This window comes from Sciurus vulgaris (assembly GCF_902686455.1).
Source record: "Sciurus vulgaris genome assembly, chromosome: 8".
Lineage (NCBI taxonomy): Eukaryota > Metazoa > Chordata > Mammalia > Rodentia > Sciuridae > Sciurus > Sciurus vulgaris.
In genome coordinates, this window is record NC_136468.1 from 98,957,263 (window position 1) to 98,983,280 (window position 26,018).

The 26,018-nt window shown below is 38.0% G+C and overlaps 1 protein-coding gene across 7 annotated transcripts in view; it reads right to left on the reverse strand.

The window, feature by feature from the left end:
- AMPH (amphiphysin) overlaps nt 1-26,018 on the reverse strand; it is a 221,793-nt gene that overhangs the window by 69,379 nt on the left and 126,396 nt on the right. For all 7 annotated transcript variants that reach the window (XM_079151757.1, XM_079151756.1, XM_079151754.1 and 4 more), the window contains exons 3-7: nt 21,319-21,373; nt 15,817-15,911; nt 12,620-12,715; nt 2,613-2,720; nt 1,118-1,203 (exon numbers count right to left, since the gene is read on the reverse strand). In XM_079151757.1, coding sequence (XP_079007883.1) covers nt 1,118-1,203; nt 2,613-2,720; nt 12,620-12,715; nt 15,817-15,911; nt 21,319-21,373 — 440 coding nt within the window. The remainder of the gene's footprint in view (nt 1-1,117; nt 1,204-2,612; nt 2,721-12,619; nt 12,716-15,816; nt 15,912-21,318; nt 21,374-26,018) is intronic.

Consider the following 26,018-nt stretch of genomic DNA (forward strand, 5'->3'; position numbering starts at 1 on the left):
TGTTAATGCAAAAATGTTTGGAGGTTAAATAATTGAATTGTGAGAGCTATAACCTAATCAATCCACTGTAGTTTGAATGAACGGACTGGGTGGTAACTGTAGGAAGGTGGGGTGTGGCTGGAGGAGGGGAATCACTAGGGATATTCCCTGGAAGGGTTCATCTTCCCTGTGGCCCTTCCCCAAAACCCTCTCTCTGCTTCCTAGCTGCCATTAATGGAGCAATGCACTTCTGTCCCACTTTTCTGCCAAGATGTTCTGCCTCACTTGGGCCCAGAGCAATGGACTTGGCTGAGAATGGACTGAACTTCTGGAATGATATGCCAAAATAAACTTTTCATCCTCTAAGTTGTTCTTGTTAGATAGTTTGGTCACAGTGATGCAAAAATTGACTAATGCAGAATGTCTTAAAGGCAACCATCTGGTTGGAAGCTAGAGGATTTGACTCAAAGCAACATGTCATGGCAAGCCCAATTCTGTTTATTAGGGATCGTATCATGGGGGTGCTGATGGAAACTGAGGAACATGAGACCTCACTTCACCCAACAAATCATTGGCTCTACTAATGAGGAGGAAAAATAAAACAAACTGTGGAAAAAGTTTACTACCATGATAAATAAAGAGCACCTGTAAATAAGAGGAATATTTAGTGCCTGAAACAGGAATGGTGTTCAGGTTAACAGGTCAGGGCAGAAAGTATAGGGCTTAACATCAAGCCAGAACATTAGACATACTTTTAGAAAAACGAAGTTCCCTGAAGAGCTGAAAGGGTATTACTGTAAATTCTAAGCTCTCCTAATGCCTCTAATTGGGATGTGGATCTTAATTTGAGAAATACATTAAGGTCTAAAACTGTGTCATCCAGTATAGCAGCAGCTAAACACATCTGGTTAGTCAAATTTTTAAGCAAATTAAAATAAAATAAATTAGAGTTGAAATTCAATTTTTCATTCACACTAGCCATAACTCCAAGGGCTCAATAGCCACATGTCCATACTGGGCCATGCAGATACAGAACACTTCTACTGGACGGCACTGAAGCAGCACAGACAATAGGGGATATTTACTGTTCTTGAATTTCTAAGAGGGGTAGGTGTAACATGTACAGAAACATTTTTACCTTGACCATAATGATGGTAACTCTTCTTGTAAGTCAACATTAAACTCCTCAAACACTTTCTGTGCTTTCTGAAATTCCTCTTCTGCCTAGAAATTATACATAACATGGTTTACATTTTTTAAAAACGAGCCATTTCTATACAGAACAGCATCATTTAGGAACTAGGAACAACTATGGCATCCTGAAAAGATTTTGGAAAGGAGAAATTTGGCTAAATTCCACATGATTTGTTTTTTAATGAGACATGGAATATTAAGACTCATTAAATGGGAAACTGGATTGATTACAATGGCTACTCCCGCAGTTTATTTGCAGTTTTTGTAGGTTTTATTTTTTCCCCCACAGAAGCTTCTTAATGCATGTCACGTAGACAGCTCTGCTTTGAATAGTGGGCATGGATGTTCCCCCAAGACAGCCCCAGCCCAGGGGGAAGCCCAGTATAGGTGTATATCGAAGAGGGACTTATAATCTATTATGGGACATTCTATAGGAAAGGTGGTACAGGAAAGAAAAGATTCCACAGAAAGAAGGTGGTATCTTAACTGAATATTGAAGAAACAGAATCTGTTTGCTAAAGAAGCGGGTCAGGTACACATCACAATACATAAAGGTGGTGGTCCTTGGGACAGAATTCTAGCTTGCTGACCATGTGAACTGTCAGATTCCTTTACCTTTCTGCACCTTAATAGCTGTGGTGAGGCAGGTGAAGTGTTGTATAGGGCACCTGTTCCTATGAAACCTCTTATGAAGTCGACTGAAATTATGGTTGCCCAGGAACTGACATGTAAGTTGCACATGCTCTGCTTAGGGTGTGAATGTGGAAGAAGGGGAGGATGGGGCAAGACTTGAGAGAGTCAATAAGGACAGGCAGGTGAGTATGACCAAACTGTGAAGGTTCTGCATGCCGTGCTAAGGAATTTATAATTTTTCCAACAGGGAATGGTAATGTTTAAAGATATAAGCAGTAGAGAAACATATCTAAATATGTAGAAAGACCATTCAGGAAGATGTCTGTAGGCTTACGAAAGAAGGCAAGACTGGAATCAAAGGCAGTGGTGTGTAGATGACATCAGTAGCTGCCATCTGTAATTGCTGACATACATGATAAAAGCTACTGAAATGGATTTCTAGAAGAAAATTAATGTCATGGAAATTTAGCATATGTCTGCACTCTCAGACAATCACGAGCTATGTCTGAGTATTTTAAGCTTGGTTTCCCATCTGCATCTACATTTCAACATGGATCACAGATCACAACATATAAAGAAATGCAGACACACTTTCTTTGATCTTGCAATACTTGCAAGGGGACAAAGTTTTGGGGATCAAAATGTGTGAGTCAGTCTTACCCTTATGAACTCTATAATAACATAAAAATAATTTTAATTTAAAAAATAACAAAAAGAAGTCCATAGCATCACGTTTTAGTTTAACGCAAAGCTGATACAGGTCCTAAGATATGGAGAGTGATGTCAACCAAGGAGTTCATCCCTACCTTAGAAATCCGGCTCTCATCCTTCCTTTTGGAGCTCTGTAGTGCTTCCAGGTGGTGGCGGGCACTGTCATAGTCCACCAGCTTTCTGCTGCGCTTGGCAATGCGATTCTACCAAGAGGAAAATAAATGCACTGAGAAAAGAGACATGATCATACAGTCTCCCTTTGCCAAACACCAAAATACTTTTGTCTAGAGCAGCTGAGGACTCTGAATGGAGATCAAGGTGAGAGGCAATTTCAGTAAATAAGGAACCCTGGAAATCAGACTACAGTCTCCCATCCTTTATGTGGAAACTAGTAGGTAAATATATCCCCTTCTGATAATAACTAAGGTAACCATGAAGAGCTAAAGGAATAGGCTGCTATCAAAGAAAATTTCAGAACTGTTAGGAGGAGCAATCAAACCTATGCTCTCCATTACCTCTATTCTAAATCTTAAAATGTTCCAGTTTGAAGAGAGTGGAAAACTATGTTAGATTTGGTTTTATAATCTTAGTAACATACATAAAAATAGAAGCAGTTCTATAAAATAGATTTGCTTCCTAAGGAGCCCTCTGTGGCGGGCGAGACCTGGGGCCCAGGGTTACACCACATGCATCCAAAGATGGCGACTGGCAGAGAGCCAAACGGCGAGCCGAATGTGCCTTGAGAAAAACAGGAAGCGTTTACCATTGGCTGTGATAATTAGTTCAGCTGCCTAGCGTCTGGACAGATATATCTTACATGTGTGCTTGAGCTCATGATTGCTTGACCTTTAATATTGGATGAACATATCTGGTTACAATTGCTTATGCATGAGACTGCTTATATATTGAGGGTGTTATCTGAATAAAGCGGAAGCTGCTTCATGAACTTCTGAAGAGCACGTGTCCTTTGTCCTGCTGGTCGGCGGCAAGTGGCAAGCGGTGGCCCGTTCAGGGAGCGGTGAGTGCTCAGGTAAGTAAAAGACAGTTTCACTAGCATAATTAACGAGGTTTCCCTATTTGAGGAAACGGTGGCCTTAAGGTTTTAACGGAAGATTCCCCTAGTGAGGGAATGTAATGAAAGGCTGTCCCAAGAGACAGCAACGTCCTGTAGTAAATTAATATGTATAAGGTGTTATTTGTGTTACCTTTTCTTGTTTGGTTTCTGTTTGTTGTTGTTGTGGCCATATGGACATTAGTTCATTTCTGTCTGACTTCCAAAAAACCAAAATTTCAAGAACAGTTAAGAGAAGGGGAAAAGATATTAGAAACTGTAAAAGAAGAACAATCAAGTCGAGCTTCTGAAAGAGAAAGTAGATGTTCAGACCTCTGTGCCTCCGCCAGAGCAGTATTAACTCCAGAGATGGAAGTACAACCAATACCAACTTTGGTTGTCGGCCCATTACCTAAAGGAACAGTGGGACTAGTTCTGGGGAGGAGTTCTTCTGCTTTAAAAGGATTAAATATTGTCCCTGGAGTTATAGACCCTGATTTTACAGGAGAAATAAAAATTCTTGCTTCTTCACCAAGAGGTGTAGCAATAATAGCTCAGGGTGATCACATAGCACAATTGTTGGTCTTGCCCAGCTGCCATGATCAATATCCATCAAAGAATATTATTAGGGAAAATAAAGGATTAGGTTCTACTGGCCAAAATATGGTCATGTTAACATTGGATTTAAAAGATAGACCTATGATCTGTTCGTGTTTTCCCACACGATGCACAATCACCAATTTGGGTGCCGGAGAGATTGATCAAGGCCTCGACAGAGACCCAAAAACAGGAAGAAGATGAGGAGGCTTCTCCCGCTGATGGTGTTGGTGATTTTTCACCAAGTTAATGGAGGAGACTAGCGTGAACTATGAGGATAGTAAAGATGTGGCCCTATCCTGTACCCCTTACCAACTCTTCTATTCTATATCCTCCTATTTTTACACTTGGCCACATTTCTCCAGTCTTCTGTTCAATGGGGAAAAGAATGGTTTGGGTTTTTGTCCATGGGAGGTTTATTGTGTGTTGTATCTGTTCTGTGCATATAGTGTTTATACAAAATGCATACACATCGGCGCAGAGAAACAGCCATTATTCGCCAAGCTCTCGTCGCAATTGATGCTGGCTCATGCCCCCAAGTCTGGTTAAATATGCTGGACCGGTAGTCAAAGACAGGTAAGATTCATGGGGAGCTCATACCAACCTAAGACAGGAAATGAGGGCTAGAGCCTCATTGTCCAATGACGGGTAAGGATGTTGCTCTGCCGTGTACAACCTAAGACAGGCGCGGTCTCTTTTATAAACAGAAAGGGGGAAATGTGGAGGGCGAGACCCGGGGCCCAGGGTTACACCACATGCATCCAAAGATGGTGACTGGCAGAGAGCTTGCATGCTGAATGTGCCTTGAGAAAAACAGGAAGCGTTTACCATTGGCTGTATGATAATTAGTTCAGCCGCCTAGCGCATGGACAGATATATCTTACATGTGTGCTTGAGCTCGTGATCACTTGACCTTTAATAGGATTGGATGGACATATCTGGTTACAATTGCATATGCATGAGACTGCTTATATATTGAGGGTGTTATCTGAATAAAGAGAAAACTGCTTCATGAACTTCTGAAGAGTACATGTCGTTTGTCCTGCTGGTCAGCGGCAAGTGGCACCCTCTTTCCTACAAGCATATCACAATCCTTTATTCATTACAATCACCTGAGCTGATGTGTCTCTTTGGAACAGCTGGTGTCTAACACGCAGAGGAGACTGCTCTAATGGGCAAGATTGTTGTCACATATTTCCACTGGATGTTATGAGAAAATTGGGACAAGACTCTTACTTGCAGTGCAGGTGAGAATGAGGTGGGTGATCTATAGCTGTCAAGGGAAAGGCATAAAGCCCTGCTCATTTCCATGACCATTTTCTCTTACCAAGAAAAATCTTTAAGTTCCTTGAGGAGGGAACTCAAAACCTTCCTACCCACAGAGGCCAGACAAAGGCCCACTGCTTCTGGGAAAGAAGCAAAAAGGCAAAGTAAACCTGGCCCAAAGAGAGGGATAGATAATTTTCTGGCTTTGTGATATAGGCCAATATAAATACTACATGCGGAAGAGAAGAAGGAAAATATCTCAACACATAGGAAGCAGAATAAAATCTTTCTGGGCCCAAGTCCTGACTCCTATGATAAACATGGGTCTGCTTCACTTTATCTGGGAAAGGAGACTTCTGCTTAAGACCAACCATGAATATGAGGCAGACTTTGACTAGTACTGAGAGAGGATACATAGACAAGCCCTGCATCCACAAGTATAGAATTGCTTTACTTGGGATTACAGATGGTGCATTCCTATAATCCCAGAGGCTTGGGAGGCTGAGACAGGAGGATCATAAGTTAAGGCCAGCCTCAGCAACTTAGCAAGGCCCTAAGCAATTTAGCAAGACCTTTTCTCAAAATGAAAAAAAAAAAAAAAAAAATTAAAAGGGCTGGGGAGGCAAGGCAACTAAGTGGTGTGCCTCTGGATTCACTCACTGGTAAAAAGAAAAAAAAAAAAAAAAGAATGGCTAAATGAGCAATAGCTGCCAAACATTGGAGGAAGGACAAGTGAGCAAAATATGATATAAGCATAGAAGGAAAACTTAAATCTAATAGGGAAAAGAACAGAAGCACTGAGAAAAACCCTCCACACCCAAGGACCCAATAAATGGGTCAAAGAAGAAGTAAAAACCAGGTTTTGACCCAAGAGTGTAAACACTATAGGTGTTGGAATATAAGCACAAGGTAGTCCAATTTTATGAGCCATAGCATACTGAAAACAACAATAGCAACAACAAAAAACAAGTTCAGTTCAAGTCCTAAGTAGATCAATTCCAAGTCACACACAGCCAGACAAAAGGACTTGCCTGTTTCTAGTCATAAATAGTACTTCAGTCTTTAGTATACTATTCATAATGTCTATTCAATTGAAAATTATAAAACACACTAAAACAAAAGAAAAAAATAAAACAATAAACAGAATTAGACTCAAATTACCTAGATATTGAAAGTAACAAGTAGGAATTTTAAAATAACTGTGAATAATATGTTAAAGTATCTAAATTGAAAAAGTAGAAGACATAAATAAACAGATGGAGAATTTCAGCCCAGACATGGGAACCTTAATAAGCAAATGTAAATGCTATAAAAATGTTAAAATATTAGAATAGGAAAATTCCCCTCATGAATCCATAGCTAGACTCAAAATACCTGAATAAAGAAATGATGCAACTATGTAGATAGGTGAAGATAAATTATTCCCCTTAAATATAAGGAGAAAATAGAGTTGAAAGGAACAAAAGCCCACAAAGAATTGAGCACACAAGAGCAATAATAAGATATAAGTAATCTAACATAATGTGATTGAAGAGATTAGAGGGAGAGTCAAAGAAATATTTGAAGAGATAATAGCTAAGAATTTTATAAAATAATGACATCAAAGTACTAACTGATCTAAGAAACTTGGAGAATCTTCCAAAAGAAAAAATACCAATGAATACACATCTAGATATAACAGTCAAACTTCCTAAAATCAAGAAAAAAGGAAAACATAAAAATAAGAATTACAGGATGCCAATCTTCAGAAACTATGAAGGGCAGAAAACAATGGAACATCTTCAAAATATTGAAAAATAAAAAATAAAATATCTACCAACTCAGAATTCAACACCCAATCAAAATATTAAAGATGAAAGCAAAACAAATGATATTTTCAGATTAACAAAAACTAGGGAATCCATTGCCAGAATAAGAATTTTAATCTAGGGTTGGGGTTGTAGCTCAGCAGTAGAGTGCTTGCCTAGCACATGTGAGGCACCAGGTTCAATCCTCAGCACCACATTAAAAAATAAATAAATAGAATAAAGGTATTGTGCCCAAAAAACCCACATTGTATCATCTTTAAAAAAATAATTTTAATCTAAGTGTAGTTACACAATGAAATGAACACTAGAAAGAATAAAAATCGATGTAAATATATAAGATTGTCTTCCCCTTCTTATAATTTCTTGAATAGGTCATTGATCATTCAAAGTCAAAAATAGAAACAATGTATTGTGGGGTTTATAACACATGTAAAAGAATAGTATTCAAATAGTAGCACATGTATTCAAATAGTAGCACAAGTCTGGCAGGGTACGACAGGGGCTTGGAAGGCTGAGGCAGGAGGATTGCATGTTCAAGGTCAGTATCAGCAACTTAGCAAGGTCCTAAAGCAACTTAGCAAGACCCTGCCTCAAAAGAAAAAATAAAAAGGACTGTGGGTGTAGCTCAGTGGTTAAGTACCTCTGGATTCAGTCCCTTATAGAAAATAAATTCAAAAGTAGCACAAAGAGAAGGGTGAACTAGAAGTGTGTGTTGCAAGGTTCTTAGATGAGGTATGAAGTGGTGTAAAATATATAAAGTTAGACAGGGCAAGGTAGGATTTAATTAATCTGAGACCAGGCCTAGACAACTATCCTTTTAAAAATTCTCCCCAGAAGTCCAGTTATGCTTGCCTAGTCTAATAATAACTACTATTGATGGAGAATACACATTAAAAACCATTAGAATTTGAAATGGTAGGAAGAAGCAGAAACAATAATGTGAATATTTATGTTTCACATCCCACAGATCCTCACAGCAACCTATAGTATAGATGTGGCAGAGATTGTCCCCATTTTACTTGGAGAGAATATGGAGTTGCATGAGAGTAATTCCTAACTTGTCCAGAATTGCTCAGCAAATCTGTGGCAAAATATGCACTGGATTAGGAATCAGACCCACAACTAGCACCAAGGGGAGGGTGAGGCAAGTGAAACAAAATGCAAAATTTAAGAAGGGCACTTACTCTCAAAGTTAAGTGCCTTATATTTCTAGAACCATCACCTGCCTCACCTGACCTATCCTGCTCTTGAGTGTGGTTAGTGCCCTTCCAATCACTCTGACAGACTCATTGAGTTAATGACCACCCATCACTCTGCTATTCCTCTGCAGTCCCTTCAGACCTGGTGATGCATGGGTTGGGGCATTTACTCTAGTTGAGTTGCTTTCAATCACTTTCATTTTTACCCACACCTCCCACTTTCAACTGGTGTTAACAGTGAAAAGCTTTGTGACATGGCCAGAGTTGCTTAAAGATGCATGATATAGCCCAGGCAGGGCACAATGATAATGATCATTATTTTTAGCAAACATCTAATGGTCACCTTCACAGGAGCCATGACACTAGAGGCAATGGTCTGTGTGACTATACGCAGCTCTTACAAAGCTCTGCTTTGTAGACTTGCCTTCTGGACTGGGAACATCTTTAATGTCTTCCCAGTAGCAAATCCTGACTCTCTGAAGATGAATTTAAATTTTGAAAGGGACGAAATTCAATTACTTCTAAGTCTGGGAATCAGGTGGAAGAGTAATTTTATTTTTGTTCCAAAACAAGAAGTGAAGTAAATAATGTGACTCGTTTTCTTGTGTAACTGACAAGTCAATTACAGAGGATAGCTTACCAGGGTAGAAGCGACTATTTTAAAGGTCATCACTCATTGTGACACATATGTTTTTGTGGTGGAAAAATAAATCAATCTTAATTCTTTTCTTACAGGATATTTGGGAAATTGGGGGGAAAATTCAAATCTCACAAGAGTAGAATTCACACACATTAGCTTTGGAACATGATACCATTCTTATTTAACCATCCAATAGTACACTTAATTAAATAAATTAAATAAATTGAATGTAAATTAATATTAAACTTACATTAAGTAATAAATTTAAGTAAAAGTTCTTGAGATTTCCCTTGGTGCACTGAATTTCTGCAGTTAAGAAAACAACTTATTATACATTTTTTATGATTCAATAATAACCCCAATTTGAAACTCATTTGGCACACTGCAGTAAATATATGCTTAGCTGCTCATGCACAACCACCAAGATGGAATCTAACCTACATTTTACAATAACTTCTCACAGTTGTAAGCCTGCCTGGGTTGGTGACAAGCTGGCTCTTTTTATAACATTAACTTCAGATGTCAATGCTGCATAATGGGAACCATAACACAAGGTGCCCTGCCAATCACAGCTGGAAAAGTCAAACATCATCCCCTTATGAATGGGTATTTCATAACACACACTGATAAGCTGCAGTAAATATTTGGAAATTTGCCTGAGGTTTTAATTGCACATGGACTGTTGATTTTAATGAGATCAAGGAAATCAATTAAGTTCCATGTTTTGAAAATTTTCCACTCAGTATTTTTAATTGTTATGTTCCTTTTCATTCATTCATTACATAATCACTCAGGGCTCATTTTATAAAGTGAGGGAATCTATGCCTACTATGTAATGTGTGCAGAATGACTTGTCTATTTTCACACAAGAAAAATCTTCCAAATATTAAATACAGCTATCTATTCACTCTCCAGTTCCAAAATATCACTTTCTAGGTATACACTGAAATTTCCTGGATTATTTGTTGTCTTATATGGTTTCCCAAATCTCTGTCTTATTGATAGCCTCTGTGTAAATTTTACTCTTCTAAATGTGGCTTAAGAGAAAGGGAGAGAAGAGAGGAGAAGGAAGAGAAATTGATTCAGTCTCTTTCCATGATGCATGTAAAAGCATGACAGATATTTACAGTCAGGGTATCTAGCAAAAGACCTAGATGATATTATTTCTGAATCTCTAGATGATTCAGCAACTGGAGGGTCATCTTTCTATGAAATCAACCATGGATCACAAAAAAATAATTGCTTAAGTAAAATCTCTACTGAGTTCTTTATCTTTTTGACATGGAATAAACTAAAAGAATGAATCAATATAATCTACCAAGGCTTTTTTTAAAAATCTATGTTTTACCACAGGTACTTCTGTGTGTTTTTCTTCTGAAATTATATGCGTCTAGAGAACAGGTTCAATTTCTAAACAACTGTCTCTGGGCAGTGCTATAATATCTGAGATCTTTATGATTTGTTGATGATACCAAGCTTTTGTTCCTGAAACTTGAAAATCATTCAAATGTCGTCTTCTCCAGGCAATTATAGCCTTCCTTTGCTTACTATAAATATATAACCTATGAATTAATTAGCAAGCTGCTTTGGAATTTTCTGGTAGGGGGACATAGTTTTCATTATCTTCTTCTGATTTATTGAATATTAATTTTTATGGAGATTAAATTTAATAGAATGAAATGTAACAGCTATTTAATAGAATTGCTATCAGAAGGTATAGGATATGACCTGGCTTCTCTTCCTACATCGATATACCATTCAGCAGTACCGCATGAATCAATTTCTGTTGTGAAACCCAGAAAATAGTTGAAAGGTTCCTGCATTCTGAGAGAGTGCAAATCAAAGCAGTGGTTGGAATGGTTTCAACTAGCATGCAGCCACTTGCAATAGTTGCTTCCCCTAATTCAGCCAAAAATAAGTGGGCAATAAACCCCAACTCCCAGCTTTTACCTGGGGAGGGAAAGGGTTGCGTCACCTTCCCAATAATCAACTTTTCCAGACTGGTTTCTGTCTTGGAATACTAACTGTGTACTCTAGCCACCTGGACACCAGAGAGAACTAAGATGGCAGTTTGCTCTACTACCCAATTATTCACTGCAACTCATTCTTCAAGCTCAGTAAAAGATCCCAATTTCTACCTGGAGAAAGAAAATGTCAGAAAGCATCCAATGATCCTACTTTTGGGGGACTGCTTGGAGAAATGACTTCAGTCCCATTTGTCTCAGAACATTAATGAGGTCCAGCATTTTCCACATACCCAGAGGTTGCTAAAAACAGAAAAAGAGCTAGACTAGCACAATGTTCAAGAGGCCTCCAAAAATCTCTGAGTGAGCCCACTGGTGAGGACTTTGGTACCAGCCAGTCTGTGTTTTGTCTGATGCAGACACCAATACAGAGAGTCAAGGAAAATACAGATTCAGGAAAAGCACTTTCTATCTGTTATGCTAACATCCTTGATAACCCATAACATGGATCTCTGTGGCATTTTGCCAAGAGGAGTAAGGTGTTCAGACTGATCCATTTAGGTTGATCCATTGTCCAGTGCCCCTTAAACCCTAAAGTCTGTGGGGACAGGAAGACATAAGTCATCATTATGAGTGTTGTTTTGGCTAAGAAGCTTTGAAATGTCTCATGGCCTAGGCTGCTGCACATTTCTGCAGCAGTGTTTTGTCATGGCTACAGTAATCACACAGAAAGAAGAAACTCCATTGTAACCAGATAGCACCAGAAGACACCTAATGAGACACTGCACTCTGATGTTGGTTCATAGCCTCCTCACTCTGCCAGAAAGACAGCACATTGCTACTTACCTGGCACTTCACCTTGAGTAGGGAAAACAAATGAGTGTGGTCAGAGTATGTGTAATGATACCCAAATGGTTCAAAAAATCATCTTCACCTCCAGTGTCAGTTCCAAATCTAGACTATGCACTTGTCTATTTTACCCAATTCTAGAACACACACTTACCTATTTTTTATTTTACACGTGTGTCAAATATGATAAATGTATTAGATGAGATATTCTTGGGTCCAGATGCAAATATATTTAAAATGTTATATATTAATATTTCAAGGAGAAGAAAATTACCCAGCTGCACCATGACCACATGCAAAATACCTAATAAACAGGAAAAATAAGAGTTTGCCATCTGGTTACAATGAAGTTTCTCCCTTCTGTGTGATTACTGCTTCATTTTAGTGGAAATCCTATTCAATGCTACATAATAAAAAGTTTAAATATCAAGAAGATTGGAATTTTTTTGTACCTCTGATTTGGGATTTTGTATCGACAGACTGTAAAAGACTTCTGAAAAGAAAAAAAAGCTGAAGCAGTTCGCTAAAGCAGACAATGTAATTTTTGTAACTAGATTTCATTTCAAACTGATAGGAATAGAATAAAAAAATCCCTTGTTTAAATAAATGAAAAGTTACCACTATCTTTGATGTCAGTTTGACAACTTTTAATTCTCCCTTATCTTCCCCATGTTTCATAACTACATAAGACCATTCATTCTTCCCTTTGTACACACAGACTAAAATACCTTTATGTCAGGAAATTGGCCCAGGTAGGTATCCAGCGTCAGCAAGGATCCATCCACTAGTTTTTGATGGAAGTCTTCCCATAGCACATCACATTTCTAAAAGAAAAGGAAAAATAAAGAGATACCTGCTGAATTACTTTAATTGGATGCCTTTCCCTAAACTAAAATTCTAAAACATTTGAAACTGTAAAATTAGATGAATAATACTCTCCCAGACATTAGATACTAGAAATAATGTAGATAATTTAAGAATACAATAAAATCTCAAGGCAATTTGGTCACAGTTCTAATTAACAATACAAGCTAAGATCTCAGCTTACTTTAAAAACAAAAAAAACATATTTCTGATTCTGAATGAATAAAGAATATAGAATCTTCAAAGTGCCCCCAAATCCCTATAGATGGACTTTGGAGCTAAAAGACTGAAGAAATCTATTGAGACAATTAGTTCTCTGAAGGAATTCAATAAATTCAAAATCAACCCAGATAGAAACAAATCATGAACCATAGATGAAGTTTTTTCAAAGAGCTAGCAAAAAATTTACAGTCATATTGGGAAGAATCTTACCATTTATGGACTATCAACTGTGATAAACACACATGAACATTATTATTTTTATTACTGATCCTAGTGCTACAATTACTCAGTCAAAGATTTATGTGTGGGGGTAGGCATTTAATTTTCATGATAGTTTTATGAGGAAAATGTGGGATTGCCAATGTATACAAGAGAATATTGAAATCCAGAGAAGCTACCTAACTTGGCCAAGGTCATACAGTGGATAAAAGAAAAACCTAAGTTTGTACCCATTTTTATTTCCTTGAATTCAAAGCTCATGATCTACTTATTATTTCAGGATGCCTCACCAGAGTGGGATTCATATTCCAGCTGTGTAACTTCAGGAAACTGAAACTTCCTGAATTTCAATTTCCCCAGTTAAATAATTAGACAAGATAAAATGCTTCACAGAATCCCAGGCACCTAGCAGGTGCTCAAGAATATTATCTCCATATTTCTCCCACTGCTACATTTGGGGTCTTCTGATACAATCTGCTGCTTATTCCTCAGTCTACCCTTTTTTCTTCTCAATAATTGAACCTCCAATTTTAGTTGGGCACACGCCTGCCTAGGATAAAGATTTTAATTTCCAGACTCCTTTAGCTAAGGGTAGCCATGTGACAAAATGGCCAGTGATGTACTTTTAGGAAGTGTCCCATAAAGGAGAGAATGGGTTCGGCCCATCTTCCAGAGTTCATTCTTGCTGAATAGAATACAGAAATGAGAGTTAATGTCCAGTGTTCCTCTTGAACCTGAAGGAGCAGGCTAAGGATAGCAAAGACAAGGCTCTGATACTTGTAGGTCCACCATGTCATCTGACTCCAAATTCCTTTATGTAAGAGATGTTTCTATTTTGTTAAAGAACACTTTTCAAATTTTTCTTTTGTATTGTTTTCATACTTCAAAAACTAGTCATAATTGTTACAATCCTCAATTCAGGAATTTTATGCAATCAAGGAAATTTAAATCCACTGTAGAAAAGGTTTATTTTCTGATGTGAGTAGATTCTCTGAACCTAAAATGTCCAGGTCCTTCATCATCAAAAGAACTCATTTTTGCATCTGCAACAAAGGATTCAAGGATCCTGTCAGCCACAAGGACTGAGGTAAGATAGAAACCATTTTCTAAAGGAATCAACATTTGCCATATGTAGACTATAATGATGCAGTGTTCTGAAAAGATATTTACACAAGTTTCTGTTATTTCCTTAAAAATTTCTCTTTTGTGTTTAATTTTTAATAATACACCATTAATCAGAAATTTACAAAGTGAATTAAGCATTTAGGAATACAGTGTTGAAACAGTCTTTATATCAGAAAAAAACTTGTAAGAAGATACAATAATTTAATAACTGCATTTGAAAATGATGTGTGGAAAATGTTTTTGCCAAATCCACATCCTGAAAGTCTTTGAAAGATGTAATAGGGCCAATGATAGCTTTTCTCATAAATAAATCTCTGTTTTTATCTGTCCTAATGAGACTATGAAGATCAATGTTGGGATGTCAGCCTGGGACTCCATTGTTGCCTCATATTGTGAAAGGCTGCCTAGACTTTCCTGAGCTTTGACTGCCATAACTGGTTCAGTTCTGCTGTACCTAAAGGAGCTGCAGTCACTCACCCAATGTGGAGGACATGACTGACAACTGCTCTTTTTTTTTTTTTTAACAAAGGACTTGGAGATGAGAGAACTTGTGGCTGGCAGCTTTATCACATCAGTGATCCAAACAAGTTCTAAGCATTGACTGGGGACATGAACACATAGACCCAAAAGTGTTATGAGTATGTACAATGACTACTCTCATTTTGTAGAAGAGGAGAGTAAAGTCCAATAAAACTAAAGAATTAATTTTAGTAATGTAATGGATGCTCTTCAGAGTTGCTGCCTCTTAAGTCAGAGACAGTTGGTCAGCAGGGGATTTAGGGACTAATGGGTGATGTTACTGTGTAAAATCACACCCATAATCAGGTTCTGCAAGAAATGGGCTGCTAATACTTGTAGTATAAGACCAAAAAAGGCTAGGTATAGCTCCAGTAGGGAAACTGGAAAAGACTTGATGATACTTTATATTACCATGTTACACTCAAATTTTATATCTTTACTATTATTAATAGCCATGTTTTTGCAACACACCAAATTTGCCTGAAAGGAAAATTTATTAGACTTATAGGCTTAAGAACTCTAAGCTTTCTGAGAGTTTTGATTTAAAATGGTATTTAGCACAGTGGCATATGCTTATAATTCCAGGTATTTAGGAGGTAAGGCAGGAGGAACTCAAGTTCAAGGCTAGTCCCCACAACTTAATGAGACCCTGTCTCAAAATAAAATAAAAAGGGCTGACCATGTAGCTCAGTAGTAGAGTGCTTGCCCATATGCAAGTTACTGTTATCTTGAAGAAAAACAATCTTTAGCTTACAGCTCTCTACTCCAGTGGCTTTATAATCATCTTCACCTCTCATTTGAGTATGGGATGACCAGGTTGCAGAACTGCCTGTCACCTTCTGGGTACCTGATCTCCCCCTAAGATTAGGCTATGAAGGAGGAAGAGGGAACAGGGGACAGGTGGAAGGAGCAGGACTGAGGGGGAATCTCTCAGAAGCCACCCCAGCCGCCCACACACTGCCACCCCAGTTCTTACCTCTCCAACCATTTTGACATCTTCCCGCCCATACCAGTCTGGTTCATAGACTTCGTGCAGTGACTCGGTGAGCTTCATTGAGGCTTCTTGCATGCCTGATATTGGAGAAAAACAACTCCCATTACTTTACAATGGATGTGGAATTGCATCCAGCTTCCCCTCTTTTCCTAAGTGAGAAAAAAAATCTTAAAATATTGCTAAATATTTAAGGAAAAATCATGAAGGCAACCTGCCACTTACAGTCAGTCACATCTTTCCTTGAAGGTCTCTAAAACTTATCACATTGTACATTATTTACATGATGATATACCCTGTGACTTTGACAAAAAAAATCAACACCATGCCCTATTCTGAAAAATACATTAAAAATAATAATGTGTCCTATTATCACTCAACAAATGGCATCCAAGCACAAATGTGTAGAACAGTGAGAACTGTATTCGTCCATAAAACTGCAGAGTTCTGAAAATAAAGTCAGTCTTAACTTACTTCAAGTGTAAGAAACAAGGCATGTTTGGATAAAAACAAAATAAACAGGACATTAGGTCAGCACAGCTGAAGGTAGTTATATGGCTTAAAATAATAAAAATGCTTAAAATGGTTCAAATTTAAATGGCTTAAATTTTTTTAAAAGAAAAAAAAAAGAGTCCACATTTTTTCCAATTTGATTGAAACCACGAACTCAGTTTTAATTTTTTTTTTTTTTTTTTTTTTTTTTTTTTTTTTTTGTGATCCTGAGAATCAAGCCCTGGGTCTCATGCATATGGGCAAACGCTCTACTACTGAGCTACATGGTCAGCCCTTTTTATTTTATATTGAGACAGGGTCTCATTAAGTTGTGGGGACTAGCCTTGAACTTGAGTTTCTCCTGCCTTAGCCTCCTAAATACCTGGAATTATAAGCATATGCCACTGTGCTAAATACCATTTTAAATCAAAACTCTCAGAAAGCTTAGAGTTCTTAAGCCTATAAGTCTAAATTTTCCTTTCAGACAAATTTGGTGTGTTGCAACAACATGGCTATTAATAATAGTAAAGATATAAAATTTGAGTGTAACATGGTGATTTAAAGTATCACCAAGTCTTTTCCAGTCTCCCTACCCCACTGCAAATCACAAAGGTTAAGTGCTGAATCACCATGGAGAGGATTCATGGCAGAGACCTGCATGGCAGAATCCAGAGCAAGGTACCAGGAATGACTGGAGCTTGCAGAAGTGCCTGTCTGGTACCAAATTCTACCTAGTAGCTGGAAGGTGGAACCTGCCCAGGTGGGTGTCTTAGCCTTTGTCTCTAGTGGGTATGAAAAGGGGATGAATAAAAGAAGAAGAGAGAAAACCAAACCCCAGTGAACTGAAGATGGAAATCACTGGTTAAACTGAAAACTGAACCACATGGCTTTTGGAAAGAAATCAATTCTGGGCTCAGTGCTGAAACAAAAGGGCACAATAAAAGAGGTCTGAAATGATGGAAGTATATCCTGGAAGAACATGGATAAAGTCACTTGAAATTTGGTATTTTATCATACTATTTCATTCTAATGGTAGAGAACAACCCCCTTCACTCCCCCTGACAACTATAGGTAAATGCTTGGTCCTTAAACCGCAGAGGTTTGAGAATTCGTTTCAGAGTCACATGAGATGCAACAGCCTGTACCTTCTCTCCATTAAGAGTGTAAATCACTGAGCATTGTCAAGGATGCCCTTGAAAATGAGGCTTACAGCCCATGCAGTTAAAGTGAGCTGGCTAACCCTTCCAGAGAGAAGGCAGGGAAGATCCCTGATGATTGAAGTCTTTGGGGACTCTGATGAAACTCATGCAGGTGTAGAGACAGCCAACAGTGATGCAAAATTCTGCACCCATCCCCTCACACTGTGAATACCAACAAGTGAGAATATTTTCCCTCATGACAGGGTCACCACTGAGATGACAGCTACATTATCCCAAGTACTACAATTATTCCCACCCAGGCACAAGTAAATCTATATCAAGAAATATAGCCCTCAAATTCATGCCAAAAGTTAATCATTAGTTGGTCGCCTTCTACAATTCAGACACCAAATGGCTTATGAAGTTCCTTCAAGTCTTTGTCTTGAGTCTGATGGAAATTGTAAATAGCTATATAGACCAATTCTTAACAATGTCTTAAGAGGAAAATAGAAATGATGGCATTGGAGGACAAATGACCTTTGTGGTAAAAAAATGAAACTGATGTTAGCTCAAAATAAAATTATCCAAGACTTCAATCATGAAGATTGAAAGTACAATGTTGCAGCAAATATGTCTACTAGCAGCCAAAAATAACTACTTGTTAACTGTGTGGATAAGTAGTGATGGATAATTGAAAAGAAGTCATTGTGACTTAGAAATTGTTTCTGGGACATCTAGTCCACAGGAAGCACTTTGATGGTTACACAAGTAAGCAAGCTCAAGCCTCACTCCCAAGAAGACACAGACAGCAGAGTTTTCAGCAACTGAGAAATGTGGTTTGACTGCGTCTCCCAAAGCTTATGTGTGGGGAACTCAGTGCCCAACTCAATAGCATTAAGAGGCAGGACATTTAAGAAGTGACTGGGATGTGGAAGCTTTGTCCTCATGAATAGATTAATACTGTTATCAAAGCAATGTGTTCGTTATTGTGAAAGTGGGATCATCTTTATAAAGGATGAATTTGTCCCCCTCTCTTATTCTCTCTTGCCCGTGGGATGTTGTGATGCAACAAGAAAACCCTCACCAGATGGGACCCCTGGATCTTAGACTTCCCAGTCTCTAGAACCATGAGCCCAATACATTTCTATTCTTTGTACATTATCCTGCAGCACAAGACAGAGAAAGACAAGAACTTACTCTGCTGACACAAAATAATAGAGAAAAAATATCTAAAAGCTAAAAGTCGAATTCCTTCAAAGTAACTCTGCAACTTAAAGCAGAATATATGCTGAATACTAATACCAAATACTTTCTTAAAAGATCAGTGATTTCCAAACTGCAAACCCCTGTGCAGCATCCTATGTAGAAGAATTATTATTTTACTACTGGATGGAACTTCTTCCCTCTATTCAAAAATTTGAACCTTATCCAAAGGCATCTAATGTAACATCTTCTATTTCCATTTGCAGTCAAATTTGTGAGTTTCTATTTTCATCCTCTAAGATTGGTTGCATATATTGCAGTACTACATGAGTATTCTCTGCTTGCACAGCCTGAGGGTATATGTTCTAGTTAAAAATAGCTCGGTTTAAATATATTATGACATTAACCAACAGCAATGATGAACCATTAAAAGAATGTCTGAAGTATGGCAAATATCTAGCAGCCTTTCCCCCTTGTTTAGAAGATAGCTATTTAGGAAGATAGCAGCTGCCTCAGAGGAAAGCAGGAAGGGAAGTTTTACTCTTAGAATTTCAAGGAGAAAAGCAAGTATAGCAAAAGTAGAAAAAATAAGCAGCTGGTGAGGTAGCTCAAGAACAGTCAGCCATAGCCCCTGGGTTATGACTGCAAAGTCACATGCAACCAATACATATTAATTATGCCATCTGGGCCATGCTCCACTTAGAGAAAGATTTTCTGTGTTCTTCTCCATGGGTTTGGCCTCCACTGCTCACATACACTAACGAATCCTAATTCAAAATTCCTACTAACATCACCACATGAATATCTTACCAGTATCCCAAACCTCACTAAAACACACTCCTATATTTCCTATCTACATCTATTCCTCTTCCTTTTCCCAATCCTCATGAATGGCATCCAGTTTTCCCAGTTAGAGTACTGGGAGTCATCCTAGGTCATCATCCCAAAGTGAATGTGTCACCAAGACACATCAATTCTATCTGGGGCTAAAATCCAGACCCTTACTTCCCCGCCTACTGCCTCTGCCCTGCACTATGTACTTATCATCTATTATTTATATTAGATAAAATCTAACCCATGAACAGGGCTTAGCAAAGTACTTGGCACATAGTAAACATTCAAATGTCATTCATCATTATGAAAAATATTTTTGGAGCCAATATGGCATAAGAATTAAGACTATTATCTGCAATCAAGCAGCCTTTGTTAAAATCTTGGTTCTACAGCATGCCATCTGTGTGATTTGGGGCAAACTACTAATCACTCTGAATCTTAGTTTTCCAAAGTATAAAAATGCCAATAAATAATAGTATCTTCCATAATGTTATGGTAAGAATTACATGAAATGAGGCACTTAAAAGTTCATCTTGGTGTCTGGCACATAAGTACTCAAGAAATGTTATTATGTTGATTAAACTATTGGACTGGACTTCTAATAAATCTCCTGTTGTTTCACTTCCTCTAGCCTGAATTCCTTGCAGTCTCAATAATTATTTTTCTGGTTTTAATTTGATCATGTGACTTATTGCCTTGCCCACAATTATTAATGATTTCCTTCCACACTGACAGAATAAAACCCCAAGATGATATGATACATAAAGCACTTCTTTATATAAATACTGTCTACCGTTACACATCTCAACCAGTCCAGTCTTCAGCTTTCACCACTGATCTATTGGTTCTCAAAGAGTCCATGCTTCCTCCTGCCTACTGATCCTTTGGCTGTTTCTCCTACTTGAAATGTTTCTCTAACATCTACCTCTTTCTCTAGCATAGTTCATCACTTGATGATCAGCTATATCCTATTCCTAAGTCCACTGAAAAATAAATTCCTAAGAAGGACCATTCCTGACCCTGACTCCTGCTCTTCAGATAGTAAAAAATAGCTAACTAATAACCCCAGCTAAACAATTGTAGTAAATCGGAGGTCAATGTCACCCAGAGACCAATGATAGTATCAGGAAGAGTGGAAATCATTTAACCTGATTCCACAAAATCCCAGTTTTAGAGCTTTGGAGGGCTGAGGAGAAAACTGGAGCACTTCATGAATGAGGAACCCAAGGCACAGGCTGAGTGTATCTCCCCAGTGCTTTTCTTTTCCTCCTCCACTGGTCTCATATCTTTGCCTTGCACAGCAAAAGCTAGAAACCAATGCCAGAGCCTCTCTGTTCCCCATGCTGCACACTGGCAGGGCTGCCTTATGCAAGTCACAGACAGACCAGGGCCGTGTTTCCTGAAAACCCTCCCCCTGCCTCTGCTGCCATTCTGTGCCCCTTCCAATGAGAGGGCTTGGGAGTGAGTCTGTGAGTGTTCCACTCTTGTAACCTGCCCTTCCTTAGGATATAAGCCAGCTGCAGTAATTCTTATATAAGGTCTCAAGCTCACTGTCTAACAAATCTTCCTAGAAATCTCTGGCATGTGGGTGGCATATATTCTTAGCTTTCAGCATAAGGGCAGATATATTTTGTCCCTGTATATTCTGATTATTGTTTCAATGGGAATTTGAAAGTGGGTGGAATGAAACACCTGTGCTCAAGTACTGTACTTGCCAGAAAGCCAAATGGTCTTATAATTAACACTCAATCCAGTCTCTTGCACATTCCAAGGATAACCTGTGCTTGGTAACATGCCATAAACAACGCACACACATTACCTTTGATTGCTGCTAAATATCCTCGGAGTTCTCGCTGAAGTCTGGTACCCTCTGCCTGAAAAGCACACAAGCACAGAGATGCTGAACATTTGGCTAAGTTTTATAGGCAAACATGTAAGAAGCAATAAGACTCAAAGTGACTATCACCAGAGCTCATTCTTGAAAGAACATAAATATGTAGACACAGACTAAACAAGGTAATAATGCTCATCATTCTAGATATTTATAGATATTTTATTCAGTTTAAAAGAAGAAAAGAAGGCAAAGGAAATTTTGTTAAGAGTAGAAAATATGATTCACCATACAGCCTCCTATAATTCAAGAGCTATGGCTTAATTTTGACACGTGGGAAACAATGGTACACAACTGATCTCCTCTTTCCAACACAGTAGCCACTAGCCAAATAAGCAGTGCAATGTGCCTAGTCCAAACTGAATTGTTCTGTAAGTGTATTACCCTGTCAGGGTATTGTACACAACAGAATTCAGAGGCTTACAGTAAAAAATAAATATTTCGTTAATACATGCTATACCAATAGCATGTAAAAATGATATTTTATAAGAGTTGAAAAACTGTTATTATTAAATCACCTTCACTTATTTCTTTACACTCTTTTCATGTGGCCTCTAGGACACTTTAAATTGCATGTATGATTTGCACTGTATTTCTATTGGACTGCACCAAAATAGACAAATTGCTAAATGGCAGATTTTGACATAAGAATGATTGTTTTGGTTTAGATTCCCTTTAGAAAGTCTAAGGTTCTAAGATACAGACTACACTAAAAGGAATTTAATTTGGTATCAATCCAGGAAATGATGATACCAGAGTGGAAGCATGAGGCAAGGCAAAGAAAAGAACCAAAGTGGCTGCGTGACTGTGAGGCACTGGATCCCAGTCCCCCTCAGGCACTCAGGGAAACAGTGCCACCCAAACACCCTGTAGACACTCTAAATGAGGAGCGAAGGGAGAAAGACACCTACCCATCAACTTTTGTCATTTATTGATTAAGGGTTGCTCCTGAGGGACATTAATCCCCAGTATGTCCATTCAGGAGCAGAGTTCTCCAGTAGCCAGGGAAAACCCTCAGGCAATGAGCTGTCAATACTAGAAGTTACGAGTCAGTCTGGTGGGCTTGAGAAGGTGCGTGCGAGGGGCAAATGGCTGGGTTGACCATAGTGTCTGCTATGACATGAAAATATAAAAACTTCATGCAATTTTTAATATTTTTATTGGTGCATTATAATTATACATAATGATGGGATTATTGTGGCATGCAAATGATTTGATCAGTTTCATTCCCCAGTATCTCTCCTTTCCCTCCTCTCCTTCCTCCCCTTAATCCCCTTCCTGTACTCTACTGGACCCCCTCCTACTTTTTTATAATTGGTGCATTACAATTATACATAATGGTGAGATTCATTGTGATATAGTCATACATGCACCTAACATAATTAAGTCAATTTCATTCGCCAGTACCTACCCTTTCCCTTTTCTTCTCCCCCTCACTTGTTCCTCTTCCTCTATTTTACTGGCCTCCCTTCTATTTTCATGAGATTCCTTTTTAACTTTTTTTTTCTGTAGCTTCTGAATATGAAAGAAAACATTTTACCCTTGACTTACTGAGTCCAGCTTATTTTGCTTAGCATGATGTTCTTCAGTTCCATCCATTTACCAGCAAATGACATGATTTCGTTCTTTTTTATGGCTGAGTAAAGCTTCATTGTGTATATATACCACATTTTCTTAATACATTCATCTATTTTTTCTTTTTCTTTTTGTTGTTTTTAGTTATACGTGACAGTAGAATCTATTTTTTATATTTATATAAGCATGGAATATATCTTATTCTAATTAGGATCCCAGTCTTGTGGATGTACATGATATTGAGATTCACTGTAGTATATTAACATATGTACACAGGAATGTTTTAATACATTTATCTATTGATGGACACTTAGGTTGGTTCCATAATTCAGCTACTTTAAATTGTGCTGCTGTAAACATGGGTATCCTTATACTGCTATAGTATGCTGATTTTAGTACATGTTGAAACCTATCAAGGTGTGGGATAGTTTTTGAGGAACCTCCATACTGATCTCCATAGTGAATATACTAATTTGCAGCCCCACCAACAATGTGAAAGTGTTCATTTCCCTCTGTATCCTCACCAGCATTTATAATGTGTTCCCTTGATGATTATCATTCTAACTTGAGTGAAATAAAATTTCAGTGCAGAAACACCACATATATCTTAACTGCATAATCATTTAACAAAATTACAGAGAATGACTTCACCTTGAGTTCAATAATAAGATAGGATCTAAAACAATTATACTCAATTCAATAAATAATTGTTAATATTTTAAAAAATGTGTGTTGGGGTGGTAACTTGCTTCCTCAATAAATTATAATCTAGTAGGAGATAGCTAAGAAAAAAATTATTGGAAGGCAGATGACATTTAGCTCTGTGACAAAGTGTTTTAGAGTACAAAGCAATGATAAACTGCCCATAATGCTTAACAATGTATAGTGATTAATACAAAGAAACTGAAGTGAAGTATTTGCCTTAAGACTATGCTTGACTCCAAGCATATTCAATAGAGCATTTGCAGAGTGCAGGTGTAGTGACATTATTTCTCTGAAATCTGTGTAAAGTTCAGGTAAGGTTGTCTGTATTTGAGTAAAGCTCACATTATTTTTGCAGATCTGTAACCTCAGTTAATACCAGAGAAAAGCTTAGGGTTACTTCATTTGGTGGTACAAATGAATTTCAACCAAAATGGTTCTATTTAGAATGTGAAAACAGAAATCACCAAAGTTCTATACAACAGACTCCTTTTCTAGTGTCCCAATGTGGTTTAATATCAAAACTCTAGATTTCCCTTAACTTGATGAAACATTCAGAAATCTAGTGTGAAGGCAAACTGCCATAATCTAGAGGAAAAAAGAAAGAAATCATAGTGGGTTTCCAAAACAGCAAAGTATGGTGGAAAACTTATGGTTTGGATGTGAGGTGTCCCCCAGAAGCTCAAGTGTGAGACAAAGCAGGAAAATTCAGAGGAGAAATGATTGGGTTGTCAGAGTCTTAAACCAAACAGTGAGTTAATCCCTGATGAGACAGGATTAACTGAAGTGGTAGGCTGTAGCTGGAGGAGGTGTGAATTGGAGCATGGCTATGAGGTATATATTTTGCATCCAGAGAGTGAAGACTCTCTCTCTCTCCTTCCTGATCACTGTGATGTAAGCTGCTTCCCTCCGGCATCCTGTCCTGCCATGATGTTCAGCCTTACCTTGAGCCCTGAGGAATGGAACCAGTCTTCTATTGACTAAAACCTCTGAAACTGTGAACCCTTAAATAAACGTTTTCTCCTCTACAATTGTGCTGGTTAGATCATTTAGTCACAGCAGCGAAAAAGATGACTAAAATGAAAACTATACTATTATAGGAGCAGAACACACTATTGATAAACACAGATAAAATATAAAAGATAGATGAAGATAAACAAAGATAAAATGTTACTGACAAACACTGATAAAATATAAAAGGTTATACAATGAACAAACACTTGGAATCCTCAATACCACCAAGAAAAATTTTTGGAAATAAAAAAGTGTCTTTTCCCCTACTGAGAACCCAAGATGTGATAGGCATGGTGTCGGATTTTGACTACATCCCCCACACCCCACTTATCTGAAATTTCACTTTCTCCAGGTTCAGGTACCAGTAGTTAACCATGGTCCAATAACACTAAATTAGAAATTCCAAAGAAAACAATTCACATATTTTAAACTGTGTGCCTTTCTCAGTAACATGACAAAGTCTCATGCTGTCCCCCTTTGTCTTGCCCAGGTATATAAATCATCCTATTGCCCAATGTATCTACCCCATATATACTACCCACCCATTAGTCACTTAGTAACTATGTCATTTATCAGATCAACTGCCACTGCTTTGCAGTCCTTTTGTTCAAGTAACCCCTATTCTGTTTAATAATGGCCTCAAAGTACAGGTGAAGTAATGTAACTGGGATATAACCAAAGAGAAACCATAAAATACTGCAAGTGGAAAGTAAAAGTTCTCTTCTCAAGGAAAGAAGGAAATCATAAGCTGAGGTTGTAAGCTATGGTTCTTGATCTCTTGCTGTACCTAATTTATAAAAGTTAACTTATCCTAAGTGTGTATATTTAGGAAAAAAAATAGAACTCCTCAGGTTCAGTACTATCTTTGGTTTCAGGCATCCATTGGGGGTTTTGGAATGTATCCCACTGGGAAAAGAAGGGATTACTGTAGGTGAAATACTAAAAAAAATCATATTTGGAAGATTTTACTACTGTCAATCTATACTGCACCTCCCTACCAGATCTGTTTTGGGTAGAAGATTATACTTCCTATCTCAGTAACATCAGACTAAGTTGTAGTGATTCACATGGTCTATGACATATGGGTGGAAATGACATGCTATATTTCCAAGATGCAGCCATAGGAGTCATCACATGGTCTTGCCATTTCTTTTTCCTCTCCCATGAACCCTGTGATGTTTCCGACAAGGACCGCATCTCTGACCTGAATTCTCAAGAAAAGGGAATGTGCAGCACAGCTGTTGTTCACATTTTCATAGGTGAGAATAAGCACCTGCGAGGGAAGCCACTGAGATGTTTTGACCACAGCATATGTTAGCCTAAACTTCCTGATGAAA